Genomic DNA, 19,270 nt, shown 5'->3' with positions numbered 1-19,270 from the left:
GCCCGAACATTATCATGTCCTATATTTTTCCTTAGCCAAGTTCATTTCACCCTCTTTATTCGAATATACTTGTTACATTGAGGCCAAACAAGATCATAGGTGGAATTCAGTGATGGTTATGAAAATCAATGTGTTGGTTTATAATCATACTTGATATTTGGTTTTTATAATTCCAAGAATGTTATTGGCTATAAATAGGTGTATAAGATTAAATGAAAAGTCAATGGATCAATTGAATGCTATAAGGCTTGGTTGGTAGTTATGAAGTATCATCAATAAAAGACTTCAACAAGACTTTTAGTTTAGTTATCAAGTTGGCTATAATGTGGACAATTCTAGTTATTATTATCTCCTAGGGTTGGTCTATCTATTAGTTGGATATTTTTAATGTTATTTTTAATGGTTTTTGTACACTAAAATTTATATGTAACAACCTCTAAGTTTCAATAATCCTCATATTCTTTCTGGTGTATGCAAATTTTATAGATCTTTCTATGCACTTAAACAAACAACATATGCATAGTTTAATTAGCTTCACTAATTCTTATTGGGTTTTAACTTTTGTGATTGTTAAACTAACACTTCTCTTTTTATATGCAAATTCTCGACTATCTATATTATATTCTAGTTTATATTGATGATATCTTTGTCACATATAAGGATTTATATTGATTGTATCCTTGTTATATGTAATGATTTTTCTTTTATGACTCAACATACATTTTTTTGGCATAGAATTCTCTATTCGAGACTTAGATTGTTTAAGTTGCTTTATTGGTATTGATGTGCAATATACTTTTCATGTGGTATTCTTCTCCCAATCTCATTATGCTTCCAACATTTTTCACATAGCTAGTATATTCCCAATGTCAGTTGATTTCCATGCCAATAGTTGTAGGTTCTTATCTTTTTTTTCCACTTTTAATAGTGGTTTTGCTTATTTTGACCCTGCTTTATATTGTCAAGTAGTTGGAGCTCTTCTTTATCTTCCTTTTACAAGATCAGATATTTATTTTGTTGTTAATAAGGTTTGTTAGTTTATGCATGTTTTGGTTGAGGACCATTGGCTTACAGTTAAACATATCTTATGTTATATTCATGGTACATCTCATTTTGTTTTATCTTTGATTACCTATTCTAATCTACTATTGCATGGCCTTAATGACTCCAATTAAGATGGTAATGTTGATCTACGAGTGCTTATGCTGCATATCTTAGTAGTAACCTTACATCTTGAAAGTCTAGTAAGCAGAAAATGATTGTCTGACCTTATATGAAGCTTGAATATAATATTATTGTTAATGTTGTTATTAAGTTGTGACGGTTCATCTCCTTATTGTCTAAAATTAGTTATCCATCCTCTTCTTTTTATATTCTATAATGTGATAATTTTAAAGAAATTTATCTCACTTATAATCTTTTTTTTTCATTCATGTATAAAACATGTTAAAATTGATTTCCATTTTGTTTATGATATGGTATGAAAAACGAATTACAAGTTTAGTTTATTCCCATTGAATCAGATAAAAGGAGTCTTGCTAAACCATTAAGCTTTTCATATTTTTCTTTTTCTTTTTTATCCAAGTTGGTTGTGCTCCCATCCACATTCAACTTTCGAGCGTATTAGAGCTCTTAATATTGATAAGAAGATCCAAGAGACTTCCTAACCATACAAAGAGACATGTTTTTTCTATTTTGTGTTTTTTTTTTTTTCTATTTGTACTAGGGTTAGCATATACATATAAACTTGTAATGTATCATAAATACATTGAATCTAATATAAAACCTCACATCATAGGGACAAAATGTTTTCTACCAAATTCTTCTTTTTTCTCTATTTTTTCTTTTATTCCTTGATTTTATGAGGAAAAGTTCCTTCAAATATGAAAAATAAAGCTCTCCTAGCTTCTCTAATCAAGGTTTTTTTAAAAGGAATTTTTTTTCAAAATCACACGTGCATACAAGTCTCTTGCTATTATAGATTAACCGGGGAATTGGTCACACTATCAAACCCTATTAATAGAATATTTTTATCATCTAACACTATCAATGGATGTCAATATCCCTTTCAAATAACAAGATAGGTACTCAAATTATTTATTTAAATGACTCAATCTCCAATATCTAAAGACATAAAACTCTCATTCAAATGAGAGAGAAACATACCTACAAATCAGATACAAAAAATCATACCATTATAGTAGAAAATAAATAAAAGGATGTGAAAATTTTCATCCATATATATAAACAATAAAAGGTGGTTGCCACATGCTCTTTTTAGCTGATGGTAACTCAAACTAAAGTTAAAAAAAAAAAAAAAAGTGTTTCATAAAGAGAAAATACTTGGTGAATTTGTTTCACATATGTGTGATGCGTTGAAATTTTTAGATATATGTACAAATATATACTGGAATACAAAAAAAATTATCTACAATAATATTATTGTGATAAGTGAGCTTTTATAGAATACTCTTTGATGAGGTTATGAATTTAAATCTCACCTGGCATAAGTTGTAACTAATGACATTTATGTCCTCATACATGATTGTAACCATATTTAGATCCCATTTGTTTTTCCATTTCAAAAGCTCATCAAATTTATTTTTTTTTATTTTTTTCTTTGTTTCAAATTAATTTTTTTTATTTTTTATTTTCAAAATATTTTGATGTACTAATATCAAAAATGAATAAAATAAAAAAAAATTATTTCGATGCATTTCCAAGTAAAAAGTACTTTAAAAAATAATTACAACCACATATTTAGAGTGTTTGTTTTTTAGGTAATTTTTGTGGTTGTGGCTTAAAAAAATAAATTTTAAAAAATCACTTTTAATTGTAGTTGGTTTAATTTAAATATGTGTTTGGTTAAAATTGTGGTTAAAGTTATTATTTAGAAAAATATATATATATATATATATATATATATATATATATATATATATATATATTCAAAGAAAGATGAAAAAGCTATCAGGTGATTTAAATTTATTTATTTTTAATCATAGGTTGGAACTCATTTTTTGATGGATTTCACCAATTCAACCGTTTTTTTTGTTACCAAACACTCAAAAAATTGTGATGCATTAAAAACACTAAAACCACCGCACCATAAAAATAAGTCTGAAGGGAAATTTTGGTATGATATAAACGTAAATATTTTTTATCAAAAAATATGGGATAACCTTCACATCTTTGCATCTAATGCAAAAAAAACAAAATAAAATAACAAAGGCTACAGTCTACGGATCCTAAACAAAGTAATTAACAAGCTACATTCATACGCAAACTCAAAAGGTAGAGACAAGTCACCACGATACGTACGTGCCTTTACCTCCCCTCTTCCCACAAAAATGAATAAAATAAAAGATTATCGAATAATTTTGCTAATGTAAATAAAGAAAGACGTTTTAAGAGACCAGGCAATTGACTTTTGTGCTAATATAACCGTGATTAGAGCGGAACTCTAGCAGTAGCAGCATATGCTAACATAAGATATTCACTGTGCCAATTATTGCAAAGAAAGAGCAGACAATGCATGGTGTTCATCGTGCTGCTTCGCCAAGAAAGATCGTAGTGCCTTCCTTTAATTATTTAATATTGTATAAGATAACCTTATTTCGTTATAGTTAGAGATAAGATTAGTTGAAATATTAATTAATTTCCGTGAACAATGAAAACCCAAGGACGATATGACACATGTTGACTTTGTTATATTCCATTGGTGGACTAACGCTAAACCTAGCTAGCAAGCTAAGCTAATATATGCCCACAGCATCCTTTGAATGAGGTACAGTAAGGAGTTGATCAACCTAGAATAATGCATAATTAGCCCTCTTCATGCACTTTTTGTAGAATAACGCAAAAAACGCCACAAGCAGACGCAGTTGCTGAGCTCAGGGTGGGTGCTCTCCCCGGCCATGCCCCTTTCTCCAAGTTAATTACGGGCAATTGTCAACCCTCGTTAATTTTTCTTTCCTTTTTTCCTTCTAGTAACAAACCAATATCAATGTCGGCATCCAAGAAATATTTGACTTGGCTCTCATCACTTGGCAATGCCAATCATGTCACAGCCTCTTTAAGACATCAACACAGCCAAAAACGATCCATTTGATCCTAAGGTGATGTGAACAGTGCGATTACACAGTTTGCAGTGTAAATATGCAGACAGAAAATTAGAAAGGAAAGAAGAAAAGAGAGAATCAATCAGACTTCCATGACCCATATTGATTAGCATGCCCTAAAACGTATCAGAATATGACAACAACAAAATCTGAAACCTAATAATATTCTGATTGGTCTTTCTTTGGTGCCGTGGGGTAGAAAGTAGAAACACATATACGGTCTCTAGCTACCAAATGCAACTTCCTAGAGAGAAAAAACAATGCTGTCGGCATCTCACGGGCAAGTACAAAGTTTTGACCTGTCAAGAAAGTCTACGCCATAGCCGTGTGTTAGGTATCACTTAAGGAATTTGAGAGTAAGGTGGGGGGTGATGGTGTCACAGAATTTGACCCTATTGATCTCCCCCACGTACCAAGAGTGCTGTGTTTGTCTTTCTGGTGGCTTTAGTATTTTGAATGCACCATGATTTTTTAGTATTTGGTAACGAACAAAAAATAGTGGTGGAATTGTTGGGAACTATCACAAAAAAAATAAAAAAAATAAAAACAAAACAAAAAAAAGAAAAGAGAGTTTCAACATGTGGTTGGAAAAAGACATTGGATACTAGCTTTTTATTATTATGAGGGTCATAGAATAGTTTTTTCTTCGTAATTTCAATCATGATTTTAATTAAAAAAATTTTAAATCAAACAAACCACACTAAAAATAATTTTTCTAAATTTATTTTTTTCAGGTTACAATCACAAAAATTACAGCAGAAACAAAAACATTCTAAGAGAGAATGAGGGTTTCGATGCCATTGTTGTGCTACTTGACTCGGTTGTCTTAATCATTAACAAACTACTAATTTATCAATTATGGACACATTTCTTAGTCATTATATGTTATAGAGGGTCAAAAATGAAATTTAATTAAAGAAAAATAAGGTTAATTATCGTCTAATCAAACATAAGTTAGTACGGTTGGACCCACAAAATCGCCCTAGAGTCCTTGGTCTGAAATCTCAACACTCTTTAGTCTTCAAATGATTTTTGGCATAGCATTTTGATCGAGATGTTTTCCAATTTGTGCTGTTCTAATGTCAAACTTCAAGATAAAACTTGCCGAACAACAGGTTCCTTTCAACATAACAATTTTCCATGCCTTGAACCCTACATGCAGGCTCTGGTAATGAACTGAAGCTGGAAGCACCTCTTCACATGCATCCAACTTAAGTGGTCCTGCATTAAACATTCACGTAAGGCTACAAAACAATGGCCCAGAACTTTTTTCGTTTTCCAATTCAACTTCATAAAAAGCCAGTGCAAATAATGGTTGACTCTCGGATTTTCAAGAACTAGATAGATGAAATTACGCAAAATCAAAAGAAACACGTCTCAGGCTTCATGAACTTGTACTTGGGGTGCACATATCATCGCAAGGATAGATAATGCAAGTATTTCCTCAAGTGATTATCATATACATTTTACATCTTCAGACCATATATTGAACGTCAATTATGTTCATAACAGATAGTTTCAAGTTCTAAGCATTATGCATCATAATCGCTCCCAAGATAAAGCTCGGACTCTTTAATTACGATTTGACTTGTATATACACGCCCTTCCTCGTAAAAAACTTGGGTCCAACATCAAATAATAGTAGAAATTGCCCAAGGTAAAATGACTTTGATCGATCCAAACAGCTAAAAAAACCTGCATGAGAAAGTTAAAATCACTTTGCTGCCACTCACACCAATTAATTCATGTGAAAGGAGTAAACCTGAATTATTTGATAAAAGAAAAATAGCTTTGCCAAAGCTGAAAGGATAACTTACATTCCACTTGTGCATCCACAGCTCTTTGTATTATGTAAGCCTCGAGGTAAAATCCAGTGTGCTTGTAACTGCACTTTGAAAAGAACAATCCTAACTCATAGCAACATTAAATAAATGCTTGATAAGGTTGCATAATAATAATATTAGCCTGTAAATATTTGAGAACTCGTACGGTGACGTGACATTAATCAGAGAAATCTTTCTATTCATTTATTTATTTGTTTGTATTTCCCCCTTTTCTTGCCACAATGATAGTCGAGAAATGAAAATTGACCGCCTCGGAACTGGAATTATTTCACATTGATTGCAGCAGCCATGTTCCTCAGTTTCCGAGAAATCTCTGAGAATGATGGTCTCTCCGATGGATCTGAGGCCCAACAACTTTCCATCAAAGACTTCCACTCCGGATCACACCATGTGGGAATTTGAGGACGTAATGTGTTGTTCACAATTCCTCCTAAGAACGAAGAAACGAGCAAACAAATCACAATCAAATGCGCAAATAAATCATGGAATAATTTGACTTAATGAAAGAATATATTTCATTCTCTACATCCATTGATGAGGTTGAAACAGATTTCAAAAACCTATGCCACAAACATTTGGGCGAGCCAGATGAAAAATGGTGGAGAGCACCAAAAAATTAACAAGAGCTTAAAATGAAGAATATACATTAGCATTCAATATTTCTTAAAAACTTGTCCACTTTGCAGTTTAGGTTGTATGGTTATTTTAATCACACCAAGGCATGCTGTTTCTCTTACAAATAAATTAGTTCAGGTCTCTCTCTCTCTCTCTCTCTCTCGCACACGCACACGCACACGACTAATTCTAGTCTGACTCTGGAGCTGACCCACATCACATAGAAACAGGTACCTGAGATACTATTAAATTTCTTATTAGGTTTCCATAATGCATAATCTTATATTATATATTAGGTTTTCTAGCAGATTGTTATAGTTTAGCATCAAAAACATCTGTCAATCTGCAGAATTTTCTGTGTGGCATATATTAATCTTAGAGGTCATGCTGCTCCATCTATTTAGAAACCCATATCTTTCTGCTGCTAAGAATTATGAGACTAAAACACAGTCCAATAGATAGTCACCAGTCAGCCACCAACACAGGATGCATGATGGACCAATGAAAAACTGCCCTTACTGAAAATCTACCAGCTTTAGCTCAATATTGTTAACATATCCAAAAAACATAATTTAGAAGTATTGGAAATCCATGGTCTACCCTATGAAAACCCTGCGGTCAAAATTCAAGAACATCCAAGTCCCCAAATGCAATTAAGGAAATGCAAAATCCAGGAGCTAGGGTGCTTTATGATGTAGTAAAGAGGCATTATCCAGAGTATTAAACTGAGGAGGTTGAAATGGAAAAATAAAATTGGAGAACTATGGAATCTAAAATCCCTGTTAGACTGAAAGGTGACTTTGCCATAAAAACTAAAAAGCACAAAAAGCAGAGTCAAACATAAATAAATGGAGCTTAACTAAAATGACTTTTAAGGTGAAAGTTAAATGAGCAAAAAGACCGGATATGAAATGAGTGAGTATAGAGGTGGTGGTGACACTCAACGAGAATAAATTGAGGGAGAACCATATTAGTTGGTTTGGCCATGCTCATGAAAGGCACATAGATGAACAACGTAGAAGAATTGAGCAGCTCCTACAGCATCCTTGCATCCACGCAGAGCAGCTGCTGCGCTTCAAGGGCTTTTAGGGTATTTCCCTGACTGATATCCTAAGAAATTCAAACACTCTGTAGTTGTCAAAAAAAAATTCTTGTTCTTCTTTGTCCATTTGGTGGTCTCTTATCTCCAATTTTAAAAATATGTTCTTTTCTCATTGATACTACTACTTTTATCTAAAAAAGAATTAAGCAGCTAACTTTCCAGAACAATTCACAACACCATACCCTCTTGCATCAAAGATTTTGACCCATCATATGTCCAAATGTGTCTGAGTTTGTAATATGAAGCCTGTAATAGGATATAACCCAGTTTCCATTGGCTTTCCTGATTCTTTATCACTAATGCAATTCTTTAGGGAAAAATGTAGAGCACAAAAAGAATCATGGTTGATTAATGTAAAAGTATCCATGCTCCACAGAGATATGCTTATCCTAACCTACATGTTAATAGCAATTCAGGTTCAAAGTCCTTTAATTTACACTCTTAAGAGAAGGACATCTGAAAGCACAGGTTAAAAGACTCTAATCGTATATCCATGTGTTGATAAACAACACTTTCCTAGAGGAAACAAATTATATTGCTATCAATATGCTTATCCAGCATACAGAAACATTGATGCTTACCAATTATGGACGCACAGTGCATGTCAGCATAAGGTTCTTCTCCCGTAAGTAATTCCCACATAACAATCCCAAATGAGTAAACATCAATCTACAACACAACACAATACGTGTTACTTAAACTACCAAAGAAAGGAAAATAAGTTATGGCATTTCTATTCGAGCATAATATTACCTTCTCTGTTACCATGTGGTTCTTGCCACTCAAAAGCTCAGGTGCCATCCAGGGCAAAGTTCCACGAACACCACCTGAAACTAACGTGTGTTGTTTCACCTTTGACAAGCCCAGATCACCAATCTAAGAATGTTTGTGTTAGATGCCAGACTCAGGCCCTTCAGAAATGATTACCATTATTAGAAGACAATAACGTACAACTTTCTATCTCACATACCTTGCAAACTGGCCTTTGCGGATCTCTCATATTTACTAACAGGTTCTCACATTTCAAATCAAAATGAACAATGTTCTTCCCATGCAAATACTCCATTCCAAAAGCAGCATCCATAGCTATGATGAGTCTTTTACGACGATCAATGGTTCTGTTCAAGATATGACAGTGTCACAGATTCTTCATCCTCAGAAAGTTTGTTTGTATAATGTCTTTTTGCCCCTTCTAATTAAGTTTTACTTGTAAAGCATGTTCAATTCATATTTGATAAAGAATAAGAACTCTTCTAAAAACAAGAGATTGAATATTCAAAAATGCAAAATCGTGACATCACCAACTGATTGGTTACCTGTCCTTCTTCTGCAAAAACTGTTTCAGAGATCCATTAACCATAAACTCAGTAACAGTTGCTAATGATCCATCAGGGCCATCACGAACAATACCATAGAAAGAAACAACATTTGGATGGTGTAATGAACTCAATATCAAAGCCTCCTTCCAGAAATCTGCAATCTACAAAAGCAACATAAATGAAAAAATTACCATCAATCACAAAAAATTACACTACATGGTCATCATATTAGAAACTACAATTTGGCATCAAATACAAAGAGAATGATTCCTGCTGATTAATTTCTTAAGTGAAGACTATTTGAAATACATGGTATCAACTCCTCTCCAGAAAGATACACCATAAGGTCCTGGCATGAGAAAATATATGCATAAAAAAACAAATGGGAAAGATGAGGAATAGGAAACCCTCAAGGATCTGGTGAAGTTGTCATTAATAACAGACATGAAAGCATCAAATCTCCTACAAAAGATGTCTAAAATATGCACTAGAGGTTTAATCTTTCCACAATTCATACACAAGTATCAAAGAACAACGAAACAGATATTCAAAGCAAAATACAAATTTCATGTTATCAAGGTCATGATTCAATCTTCCTTTTCTTTTGCCTCAAACAAACTAATTAGCCTCTTTTATAGTTATTCGGAATAAAATTAACTAGCACATAACATTTCCTACTCTAACATCCTTAAGCACAATCCCCTGAAAGGCCACATCCAAAAATTATCACAAGCCTCCCTTGACACTGTTTACAAGTACCACTGGCTCACACACACACAAATGCATGTGCATATATCACATATTATGTCACCTGAGACCAAGTCTATCATCGAGAACAAGGGAATGAAGAATCATCAGAAGGATATGGGTCCTACCAAACGCTCTCTTTCAGAAGGTCTCCCGGCAAAGCAGCTGGCTTTTATTCTCTTTATAGCCACATCAGAACCCTTCCACTTCCCATGATATACAGCTCCATATGTTCCAGATCCTAATTCACGAATCTCCTCCAAATCATCGTTTTTTATTGTCTGTGACACAAAATCAATCTATTATTAAAATCGAAGCACACAAAACAAGCAAGTGTAGAGAGAAAGGAACAATAACTAAAATGAATGTGCAGTGATACAAAGATGATGTGAATGTGACAACAAACAGGCACCTGCAATCCCCTTTCTATAGCTTCTGCCTCAGCCTTTGTAGGCTCAATTTTGTTGTTTTTTATATTGTCATTGTCAGATCCCAACTCTGCTTCTTCATGAGTATTCTGTTAGACATGCAATTCATTAGAAAATAAGATTACATGTAAAATGCTTTTTGAGCCAAAAAAAGTTCAGTTCATTCTTACCACAGCTTCAGGCTCCTTATCATCTACTTCTCCTGATATTGAATCATTATTTGCAGGATCAACATTTTCTTTGACTCTAGCTTTCACCTCTTCAGCCTCTTCCAGTGCTGCCTTCTTTACAGAAGCAATTAAATCAGGTAAGAAACTCATACGGCTAATTGACAGGTTTGGATCTCCAGGAACAGCAGAAGGATCTCTTTCTCCTGCTTTCACTGTATCACCACTTTCTTCAGCTAACCTCGAGAAATTGGAATTGACAGCCTCAGGAAATGCTGCCTGGCCATGCATATCAGCAATCATGTCCTGATCCGGGCAAGGCATGCGTGACACATCCAAGTTTTCAACTTTCCCCACACAATTTGCTTGGTTTTCTACACCAAGAAAGATTGTTCCCTCCACTTTTGATGCTTCAGCTACATTGGTATTACTTAACTCTTGGTTATAACCAGAAGTAACTGTATTTGCAGATAAGTTTAGCATTTCATGTTGGAGTGGTGGTTGACGGGGTTCTGGAGCAAACAACTGATTATTTTCTACCCCATTAGCATTTGGATTCAATTTCAACATGTGACCGTAAGAATATTCCAAGGAATTTGTCCCATCAAAAACCAGCATTTTCTGTGAGGACTCAACCCAAGGTTTCTGACTATCCACGCCAATGCCACTCCTTTGACTACCTTCTGTCGTGCCCCTAAGAAACGATGGATTAACAGTACTACTCACATGTGGAGCTGCACCGGATGCTTCATAAGGAGTGCCATGTACTGGAATTTGAGCATTTCTCCATAAAGTCTGTGGATGTGCATGTCCATGTGGCGATGTGTGAAGATTCTCAGATCCATAAGCACAAGGAAAATTCCCATACCGTACTGCGTGTTCCTCGGGAGGTGAAACTTGTAGGCTGTGGACAGCAGCCACAGCTTGATCGTGAAACACATCATTACCCAATTCAGGTCCAGGACGGTGATGGGAGGACATATGATGGCCATCCACCAAATTACCATGCCCAGGGGGGTAATTCATGCCAGGACCATCTACAATGTAGTGATCAGTGAATCTTGCAGCTCCAGAGATATGTTTTCTGGCTTCATCAGCGCGGGGACTCAACTGATGCTGCACAATCCAACCGCTTTCATGGCCTTGTGTCTCATTGTAGACAGCTCGTGGATCATTCTGCTCTCTGGGATACACTGGGTGGTGCACCTTTGCATCTGCATTTACTATGAAAGTCTCCCTGTTTGGGGGACAGTCAGCACCTGGATTAGCAACCTGAGGAAGTCCATTTCCCATGCAGAGTTGCTCCAAATGCAGTTGATTTCTTGGGAAAGCCCCCCTGCAATGCTCACAAACACTGTTCCCTTCAAAAACACTGGGACTGTGCAGCAAGTTACCTGGAAAACCACCCTTATCACCACCTACTACTCCAGCAGGCATCCATACTACATTTTCAGAATACTGTGCCTGGTGATCAAAAGGGGGGTGCTGATTTAGCTGCAACCGAGCATATTCTTCAGGCATTCTTTCCATCCCTTTATCAGGTAATTCCCCAAACTGCATACGGTACCGTGCAGAAGGGGGTGAGTTTGGAATCTCTGATAATGGTCTTGGATCATGGTGCCCGTGATGCCTAGGAGAATAATATGCTGGACTCCATGGACCCTCCATCTCATTATACCTAGGAGCAATCGCAACATGATGCAAGTTGTACTGTGATATTGACATCTCACCACTCCTGTGGCTAAGGAGACCACCATCAAGATTCATTCCATTAAAAAACTGTTCTTGTAAATGAATGTCATCAATTGGACCCATCAAAGGGGAATCAGGATGATGCCTTCTAAAATCAGGCCCCTCGTTCAAATTATTTAGTGCATCCACATACCTTCTTTCACTCTCCCTTCCATCACCATCAACATAATGGGCTGAACCATCTTGGTCTGTATTCGAAAACAGAAAAATCCTAAGCCTAGTGAAACCATCCCCAGAACCCAATTTCTCATACTCCTCCATCATGTTAATCACATCATCATCATTCACAACCGAGACTAACGCATCAAGATCCTCATCAGGCTGTTGATACTTCAACACCATCGCCCCATCATAAAGCTCTCTCATTTTACTCATCAACTCCTCATAACTAATACCCCAAGGCAAACTCACAATCCGCGTCTCCCCACCTACATAACGCAATTTCCCATCTTGGGGTCGAGGCATTATGCTACCTAAGAAACTACACAGTAGTTTAACACGTGGTATATCATCGTTCGAACCAGGGTTGGAACCAGCTGTGGAATTAGTGGTAGACATTGGTGTATCCATGACGTAGAGACCTTGCTGGTTATCAACAGGATTATCAATCTTATTCAGGAATTCAATTCTGTTATTACACATGGAGTGTAACATCACAACACATCAATATTAACAGCTTTCTCAAAATTGAAAGCATAACAACGCAATTCACTGATGATTCTAACAAAGCAAAAAACAAACTGATTCTTCATTAGGAAGCTCATAAAAAGCCCCTAAAACCATCAAAATCATTCATTGCCACTAATTCCAGCACCACCAAAAACAAGAAAAAAGATCCCTAAATTTTAAAAAAAAAAAAAAAAAAAAAACTATGTTTATCAATCTAAACCAGGAGAAACTACAGTCATAAACAACTCAAAACATCAAAACGAACCCTCCTTCAAGAACCCAGATTCGGTTCAATAAAATGTAAAAGAAATAAATCCCAGTTTCTAAAATGAAACAAGAAGGTACCTGGTGAAGAAATTAAAATAGGAAAACAAGAAGTTCCAAGATTAAAAATTTATGTCTGTTTCTCAGAATTGGGTTAGTGGGGTTTCTGTGGAAAGGGGAAAAAAAGGAAGGAAGAAAGAAAAGGAAGCAAAAAAATGGGGTCTGGAGGAGGGTTGGGTTGTGACTGCGATGATGATAGGGAGAGAGCAGGAGGAAGGGGGAGATGGCGAATTGCAAGGCAATGGCTGCTTGCCAGGTAGTCTCATACGTGGCAGGCACTGCCTGCTTTCTCTCTCCTCTCTTGGCATCATTTGTTTGAGACTTTAGCACTCTTCTCGCTCTCGCATGCTTCTCCACCACGCTCTTTTGTCGAGCGTTTGTTTGAGCATCACAAAGAATTTGTTCTTCCTACCATAAATAATTAAATAAATGTAGTACTTAAGAATGTTACTTTTAGTTCTGGAACTTAAGATTCAGTTTGGAGGCTAAATTCTTGAACTCTGAGGGTGAGAGTGATTGGCACCAAAATAGCGAATATTAGATATTTGGCTCAGCTACGACACGAATTGAATTATTTTTTAATGTTAAAAATAACTTATGCATTCTTAGAGTGTTTCTAATGAGTAAAAAACTTTTATCATAAATTAAAAATCTAATACATATTATATGATATTTTTTTACAAAAATTGAAATGGTGGTATATTGGGATATTATTTTTTTTTTTTTAATACTGAGATGATAATATATTAGATTGACCTAAATTAATTTAAATTAAATTACTAAACTAATTTCCAATCAACTCAATTTCAATAGATATATTGAAAAAAAAATATTCAATTAAAAAAAAATCCAAAAAATAAATCAGAGTGAACTCAAATTAACTTAATAAAATCACAACCCAAATCATGCACCCTACTAGATTTAATAATTTTTATTTGTGAGATTATCTTTCATTCAATTCTAAAAGAACTTAGATACCTAAATAAACCCATTAATGAGTAAATACAAAATCAATCTGAAATCAAAAACTTCACAAACCTAAATCCACCATCTCAAACAATGAAAAGGCTAAAAAATATATAAGTGAAACTCCTTTAATCAAATAGAACTTGTTGACATTAAGAATAATTTTTTTGTGATCAAAATTGGTGCCAACTAATAATTTTCTTTAAAGATCACTAGAATCCGATGACTTTCTCTCTTCTCTCTTAAACCAAGAACTTAAAAAAAAATGTTGGACCAAAGTTTAATTATTGAAAACTAAAAGGGCCAACAATGAAGCATTTAAAAACTAGAAGGATCAAAATGAATTTTTTACGCCAACTTTAAAATCACCACATATTTTCCATGTCTTTCTTAATTTGGTCCATTGTCTTTTAATCTTGTCTTTTCCTAACAAATTAGAAGCAATTGGCCATTAATTTAACCGTTCAAGGATCAAATTGTAAGGAAAAAAAACATAGTGTTGTTGTAATCTATAGTGTTTGTCTAGATCTACCCTAACTTGATATATAGTATTTTCACCACACCTTTTATTATATATTAATTGTTCAAAACTCCATTCCTTCTCACATTATATGATATGATATGCTTAAGTCTTACTAAATTTCACACAATCCTCTAATATATCTACCTCAATGCATTATTTCATATGTAATTAAAAGGTGAGGATTTTTATTCAAGAAATAAGATTCTAACCAATTTTATATTCTTCATGTGAATGTTATGTTTTTTATTGGATTGAGATTTTTTCTTAATATATAAAAAATATCCAAGAATACCATCTAATGAAAACAAAATGTGGATGCAACTTTCATAGTTATAACTTTCAAACATTGTAATCTATAATATTGTTTATGAAAATATAAGTATTTAATAACAAAAGAATTCTTTTGCAACATTGTTCATTTTCAATGAATATAAATTTATCTATTTTTATTTAATTATTGATTAATTTAATTAAAATAAACTGGAATCACATTAAATAATTATGACTACATTTTATTTGCAATAAGGAATTACAATATAAATAAAACAATCTCTCACTCAACTTCAATAAACTTTTCAATGAATAAAAGAAGTAGCTTACTAAACCGAATTAAGATTATTAGAACTACAATTTAAAATTTCATTTCTCTCTTTGTAATAAAGAAATTTAAAATTTAAAATTTATGAAAGAAATTATATTTCTTTATAATCAAAACTTAAATGAAAAAATATTTATTAACCAAAAAAATAAAATAAAATAGAGTAATTGATGTGAAATTGTCATTTAGATTGATAAATTTGAGGTTTTGAAGAAAGTTTGCAACTTAACCCAACAAACACCTCGCCTTGAAGAACCAAAGTTATATGCAATTAATCTTCATCACTTTATACCTATATTGAGATGCGAACAAGAAGTATAAGTCACAACGAAGTTGATCAATCATTTAAAGCGTTTGCAAGTTCAATCAAAAACTTAGTAAGAGAATCATTTAACCACACAAGAAAAATAAGCACACAATATATGACAACTTGTAAATAAAGTTCATCAACTTAACGAAAGTCTCTTTGTAATAAAGAAATTATAAATTTAAATTTTAGGAAAGAAATTGTATTTCTTTATAAGCAAAACTTAGACAAAAAATTATTGATTAACCAAAAAAATGAAATCAAATAAAGTAATTGATTCAGAATTGTCCTTTAGATTGATAAATTTAAGGTTTTGAAGAAAATTTACAACTTGAGCCAATAAGAACCTTGCCTTGAAGAACCAAAGTTTTATGCAAATGATCTTCCTTATTCTATACCTATATTGAGATGCGAACAAGAAGTATAAATCACAACGAAGTTGATCAATCATTCAAAGAGTTTGCAAGTTCAATCAAGAATTAAGTATGAGAATCACTCAACCACACAAGAGAAATAAGCACACAATATACAACAACTTGTAGATAAAGTTCTTCGACTTAATGAAAATCTCTTTGTGATAAAGAAATTATAAATTTAAATTTTATGAAAGAAATTATATTTCTTTATGAGCAAAATTTAAATGAAAAATTATTGATGAACATAAAAAATAAAATCAAATAGAGTAATTGATGCGGAATTGTCCTTTAGATTGATTCATTTGAGGTTTTGAAGAAAGTTTGCAACTTGATCCAACAAGAATTTTGCCTTGAAGAACCAAAGTTATATGCAATTAATCACCCTCACTCTACACCTAAATCCAAACATGAACGGGGAATATAAATCACAATGAAGCCGGTCAATCCTTTAAAAAGTTTGCAAGCTCAATCAAGAATTTAGTATGAAAATCACTCAACCACACAAGAAAATTAAGCACACAATATGCAGGAATTTGTAGATAAAATTTATCAACTTAATAAAAATCCTTACATAATAATATTTATATATAAACCCTAAAACTAATGGGTTAGACATGTATCAAATTTAAATAAAGTCCTAGCTAATTAAAATAAGGTTTTTGTATATAAAAAACAATAGTCTAAGATTAATTTTTCATGTTTTGCCATAAATGATAGTGAAAAAAATACTTAGGATAAATAATTATTGAAGAATCTTTGCTAAACAAAAGCTTGATGCCTTGTAAATAAGAATTAATTTCTAACTAATTAACTGTTCTTGTTTGATATAAAATTCTTGTAAGAAAAGTAAGCCAAAGGCTGCTACATAAGTTCTCAATAGCATTAAGAACTCTTTATAGTAAATGAGATCCACAACTCTTAAGGAAACAATGTCTTTTTTGTTTATTCTAGGCCCAGCTTCAAACATGTTGTTCTCTCTCGTCCGGATAAATTAGCGAACCTACCATATATCATTAGAAATGTACAAATGTCTAGTTTTCAACCCAATTGAAACTCCAAATGTAGCTTCATATATGATCCGAAAATTAGACATAGGTCTAGATTGGCAGATTTGAGCCTTTTTTACCCAAATCCTTTTACTTAATTCATTGAACTCATTTTAGATCCGCTTTGTTTTAGGTCTTAGAATAGACCCAATAGACACTCCTAAGGTCTTTTGATGTTGTATCTAGGATCGCAACATCCTTTATCTCCTCAAAATGATTCGACTTTAAATGACCTACATCAAACAAAGAAAGATTAGAAACTTTAAATATAACACTAACATTATACTTACTTATAGATTCACTTTATAGGCATTTCTTCCTTTTAAGGAATTTGAATAAATTGTATTCTTTAAGCATTAATTTTGATTTTCAATATCTAGAAAATCTTTTTTCTACGCATATATATCCAAACTCAATCTCCTGATTCAAAGACAACCCTTTTTCATATTTTATTTACTTGAAATGCATATTTCTCATTCTTTTTCTCAATAGTTGGCGTACTTTTTTAAACAATGCTTTATCACCTTGATTTTATATTGTCATCAAGTTTAACCCTTTTATCAACAAGTAAATAAACTAAATCTAGTAAAGTTAAACAATAAACTATTTTAAATTGTGAATAATTTTTTCAGTTTAATAGATTAGAACATAATGATTTCTTTTGTAATATATTCAACAAAAAATTATTAATGCTCAATATGCTTAGCTAAGTTCATACTATTTGAATCATCTTGGTGGCTCTTCATCCTTGAGCGACGAGTGTGGCCAATGAACCTACAGTATGTCGCTGATGGACTTTTTTTCCTCTTCTTTTCTCTCTCTTCCTCATTTTGTACACTTATCCCTCCTAAATCTTCATAACAACCCTTCAATTTATTTTTCCTTCAAATTTGATATTTATTTTTTTATTACTATTTGTTTTATTTGAAATTATTTATAAAATTAAAATTTATTTTTTATTTCATCATTATTTAATTTTTTTTATGTGTCAGCCTTCAGATTTGGTTATCATTCTTTTGATTTTTTTTTGTTTTTTTATTAATTTTTAAAATAGACTTTTTTTTTCAATTTCATCCATCAATATTAAATTAAATGAGAATTGAACTTCTTGATTGAGCCCAAATCTATAATTTCATTGGTTGCAAGTTTAGGAGATTAGTTCAAGTTTAGAAGATTCATTCGGGTTCTTTTTTTTTAGCTCATATTTTTTTTAGTTTCATTGTTAGATATTTATTAAATTGGAGATTGAGCTCTGTTATTTTTTTTATTTGCTTTCTATCAGATATTTTGCTAATATAAAAAATGACCTAGGTTATCTAAGATCCTTTTAATTATCATTCTTTGTTAAATTTAGCTTTTTGTCAAGGAATTTTGTTTTTGAACTAAATTAAATTAATTGATTAAATATAAGATGCTCACTTCATAATAATTTATTTGGTTTGTTTTCCAGGTCATTTCTTTAACATCTTGTGTAGATTTTTTTCAATCTATTGATGAGACATTAAAACTATTTACATGAGTTTTTTCTGGTAGTGGAACAATGTCCATAATAGAATGATAATGAGTCTCTACCATGTTTTTTTTCTTCTTCTCCCAAATATAATATTGTGAGATTATTTTTTATAGTTAATTATTGCTAAATATTTTATTTTATTTATTATTATCAATATAGTTTTCTTAATAATATTATTAAATTAACTAAGTTATATTAGACCTTATCAAGTGAATGATCCTGATCTCTCAATTTTTTTTCTTTCATGCTCACGTTGCATAAGCGGACACCAATCTGGTATTACTCTTAGAAACGTGTCAGCCATCCATTGAGTGATCCAATGATATCGTGGAATATGCTTCGTATAAACGACCTGTTACGTTTGATTCCTTATAAGGTCAATTCTCCTGCTCCACGCGCAGGCATTGTCAGTCAGCTCACTCTCGCTTTCTCGCGAAAAATCACGTGGGCCACGGAACGAGAAGCCAGTAATGAGGTGCCAGGTGGCACAATGTTTGATTCGTGAGTCACCAACTTGTGGATGCGATGGTAGTGGCGGTGTCATTGGATACAGCCAGAGTACTCAAACTGTTGTGCACTCGCTTTCCAATTTCTTGTCAGTTCACTTGAACCCTTCATTTTCATTCTGTGATGTCAATTGTCCTGATGTATATAAATATCCAAACATCCCTTTCGAGCATTGTAATTTATACCGTCTTCAAAGGAGATTCTATTTTTGCCCTTTCTGGTATTTATGCTATAGGATGAAGCAAACCTCTTTAATTATCTAGCAAATCTCTTGAAATTTAGTTTTATTTATTTTGCTTTTGTTAG

At 32.9% G+C, this 19,270-nt stretch overlaps 1 protein-coding gene across 2 annotated transcripts; it reads right to left on the bottom strand.

Moving 5' to 3' along the window:
* Positions 1 to 5,484: 5,484 nt before the first annotated feature.
* Positions 5,485 to 13,386, bottom strand: LOC118057944 (uncharacterized). 2 transcript variants are annotated; one of them, XM_035070679.2, is made up of 10 exons: positions 13,110 to 13,386; positions 10,347 to 12,933; positions 10,161 to 10,265; positions 9,877 to 10,029; positions 8,999 to 9,162; positions 8,653 to 8,800; positions 8,436 to 8,558; positions 8,264 to 8,351; positions 5,939 to 6,395; positions 5,485 to 5,816 (listed from the first exon to the last, which is right to left on the bottom strand). In XM_035070679.2, exons 2-9 carry the CDS (start codon positions 12,747 to 12,749, stop codon positions 6,229 to 6,231), a joined length of 3,351 nt encoding a protein of 1,116 aa, XP_034926570.1. In that variant the 5' UTR covers positions 12,750 to 12,933; positions 13,110 to 13,386; the 3' UTR covers positions 5,485 to 5,816; positions 5,939 to 6,228. The 2 variants fall into 2 exon arrangements, with proteins under 2 accessions (XP_034926570.1, XP_034926571.1); XM_035070680.2 differs by having other exon boundaries at positions 10,347 to 12,680.
* Positions 13,387 to 19,270: the final 5,884 nt, after the last annotated feature.

Source organism: Populus alba, chromosome 6, assembly GCF_005239225.2.
Source record: "Populus alba chromosome 6, ASM523922v2, whole genome shotgun sequence".
Lineage (NCBI taxonomy): Eukaryota > Viridiplantae > Streptophyta > Magnoliopsida > Malpighiales > Salicaceae > Populus > Populus alba.
This window is presented reverse-complemented; position numbering and strand designations above follow the sequence as displayed.

Bases quoted from the DNA above. Each gene is read 5' to 3' on its own strand.
- LOC118057944 (XM_035070679.2), bottom strand. From the start codon at position 12,749: ATGTTACACTCCATGTGTAATAACAGAATTGAATTCCTGAATAAGATT. The intron at 10,030-10,160 runs GTGCCTGTTTGT...TTTGTGTCACAG, and splicing joins CTATAGAAAGGGGATTGCAG to ACAATAAAAAACGATGATTT. The intron at 6,396-8,263 runs GTAAGCATCAAT...CTTCGTTCTTAG, and splicing joins GCACTGTGCGTCCATAATTG to GAGGAATTGTGAACAACACA.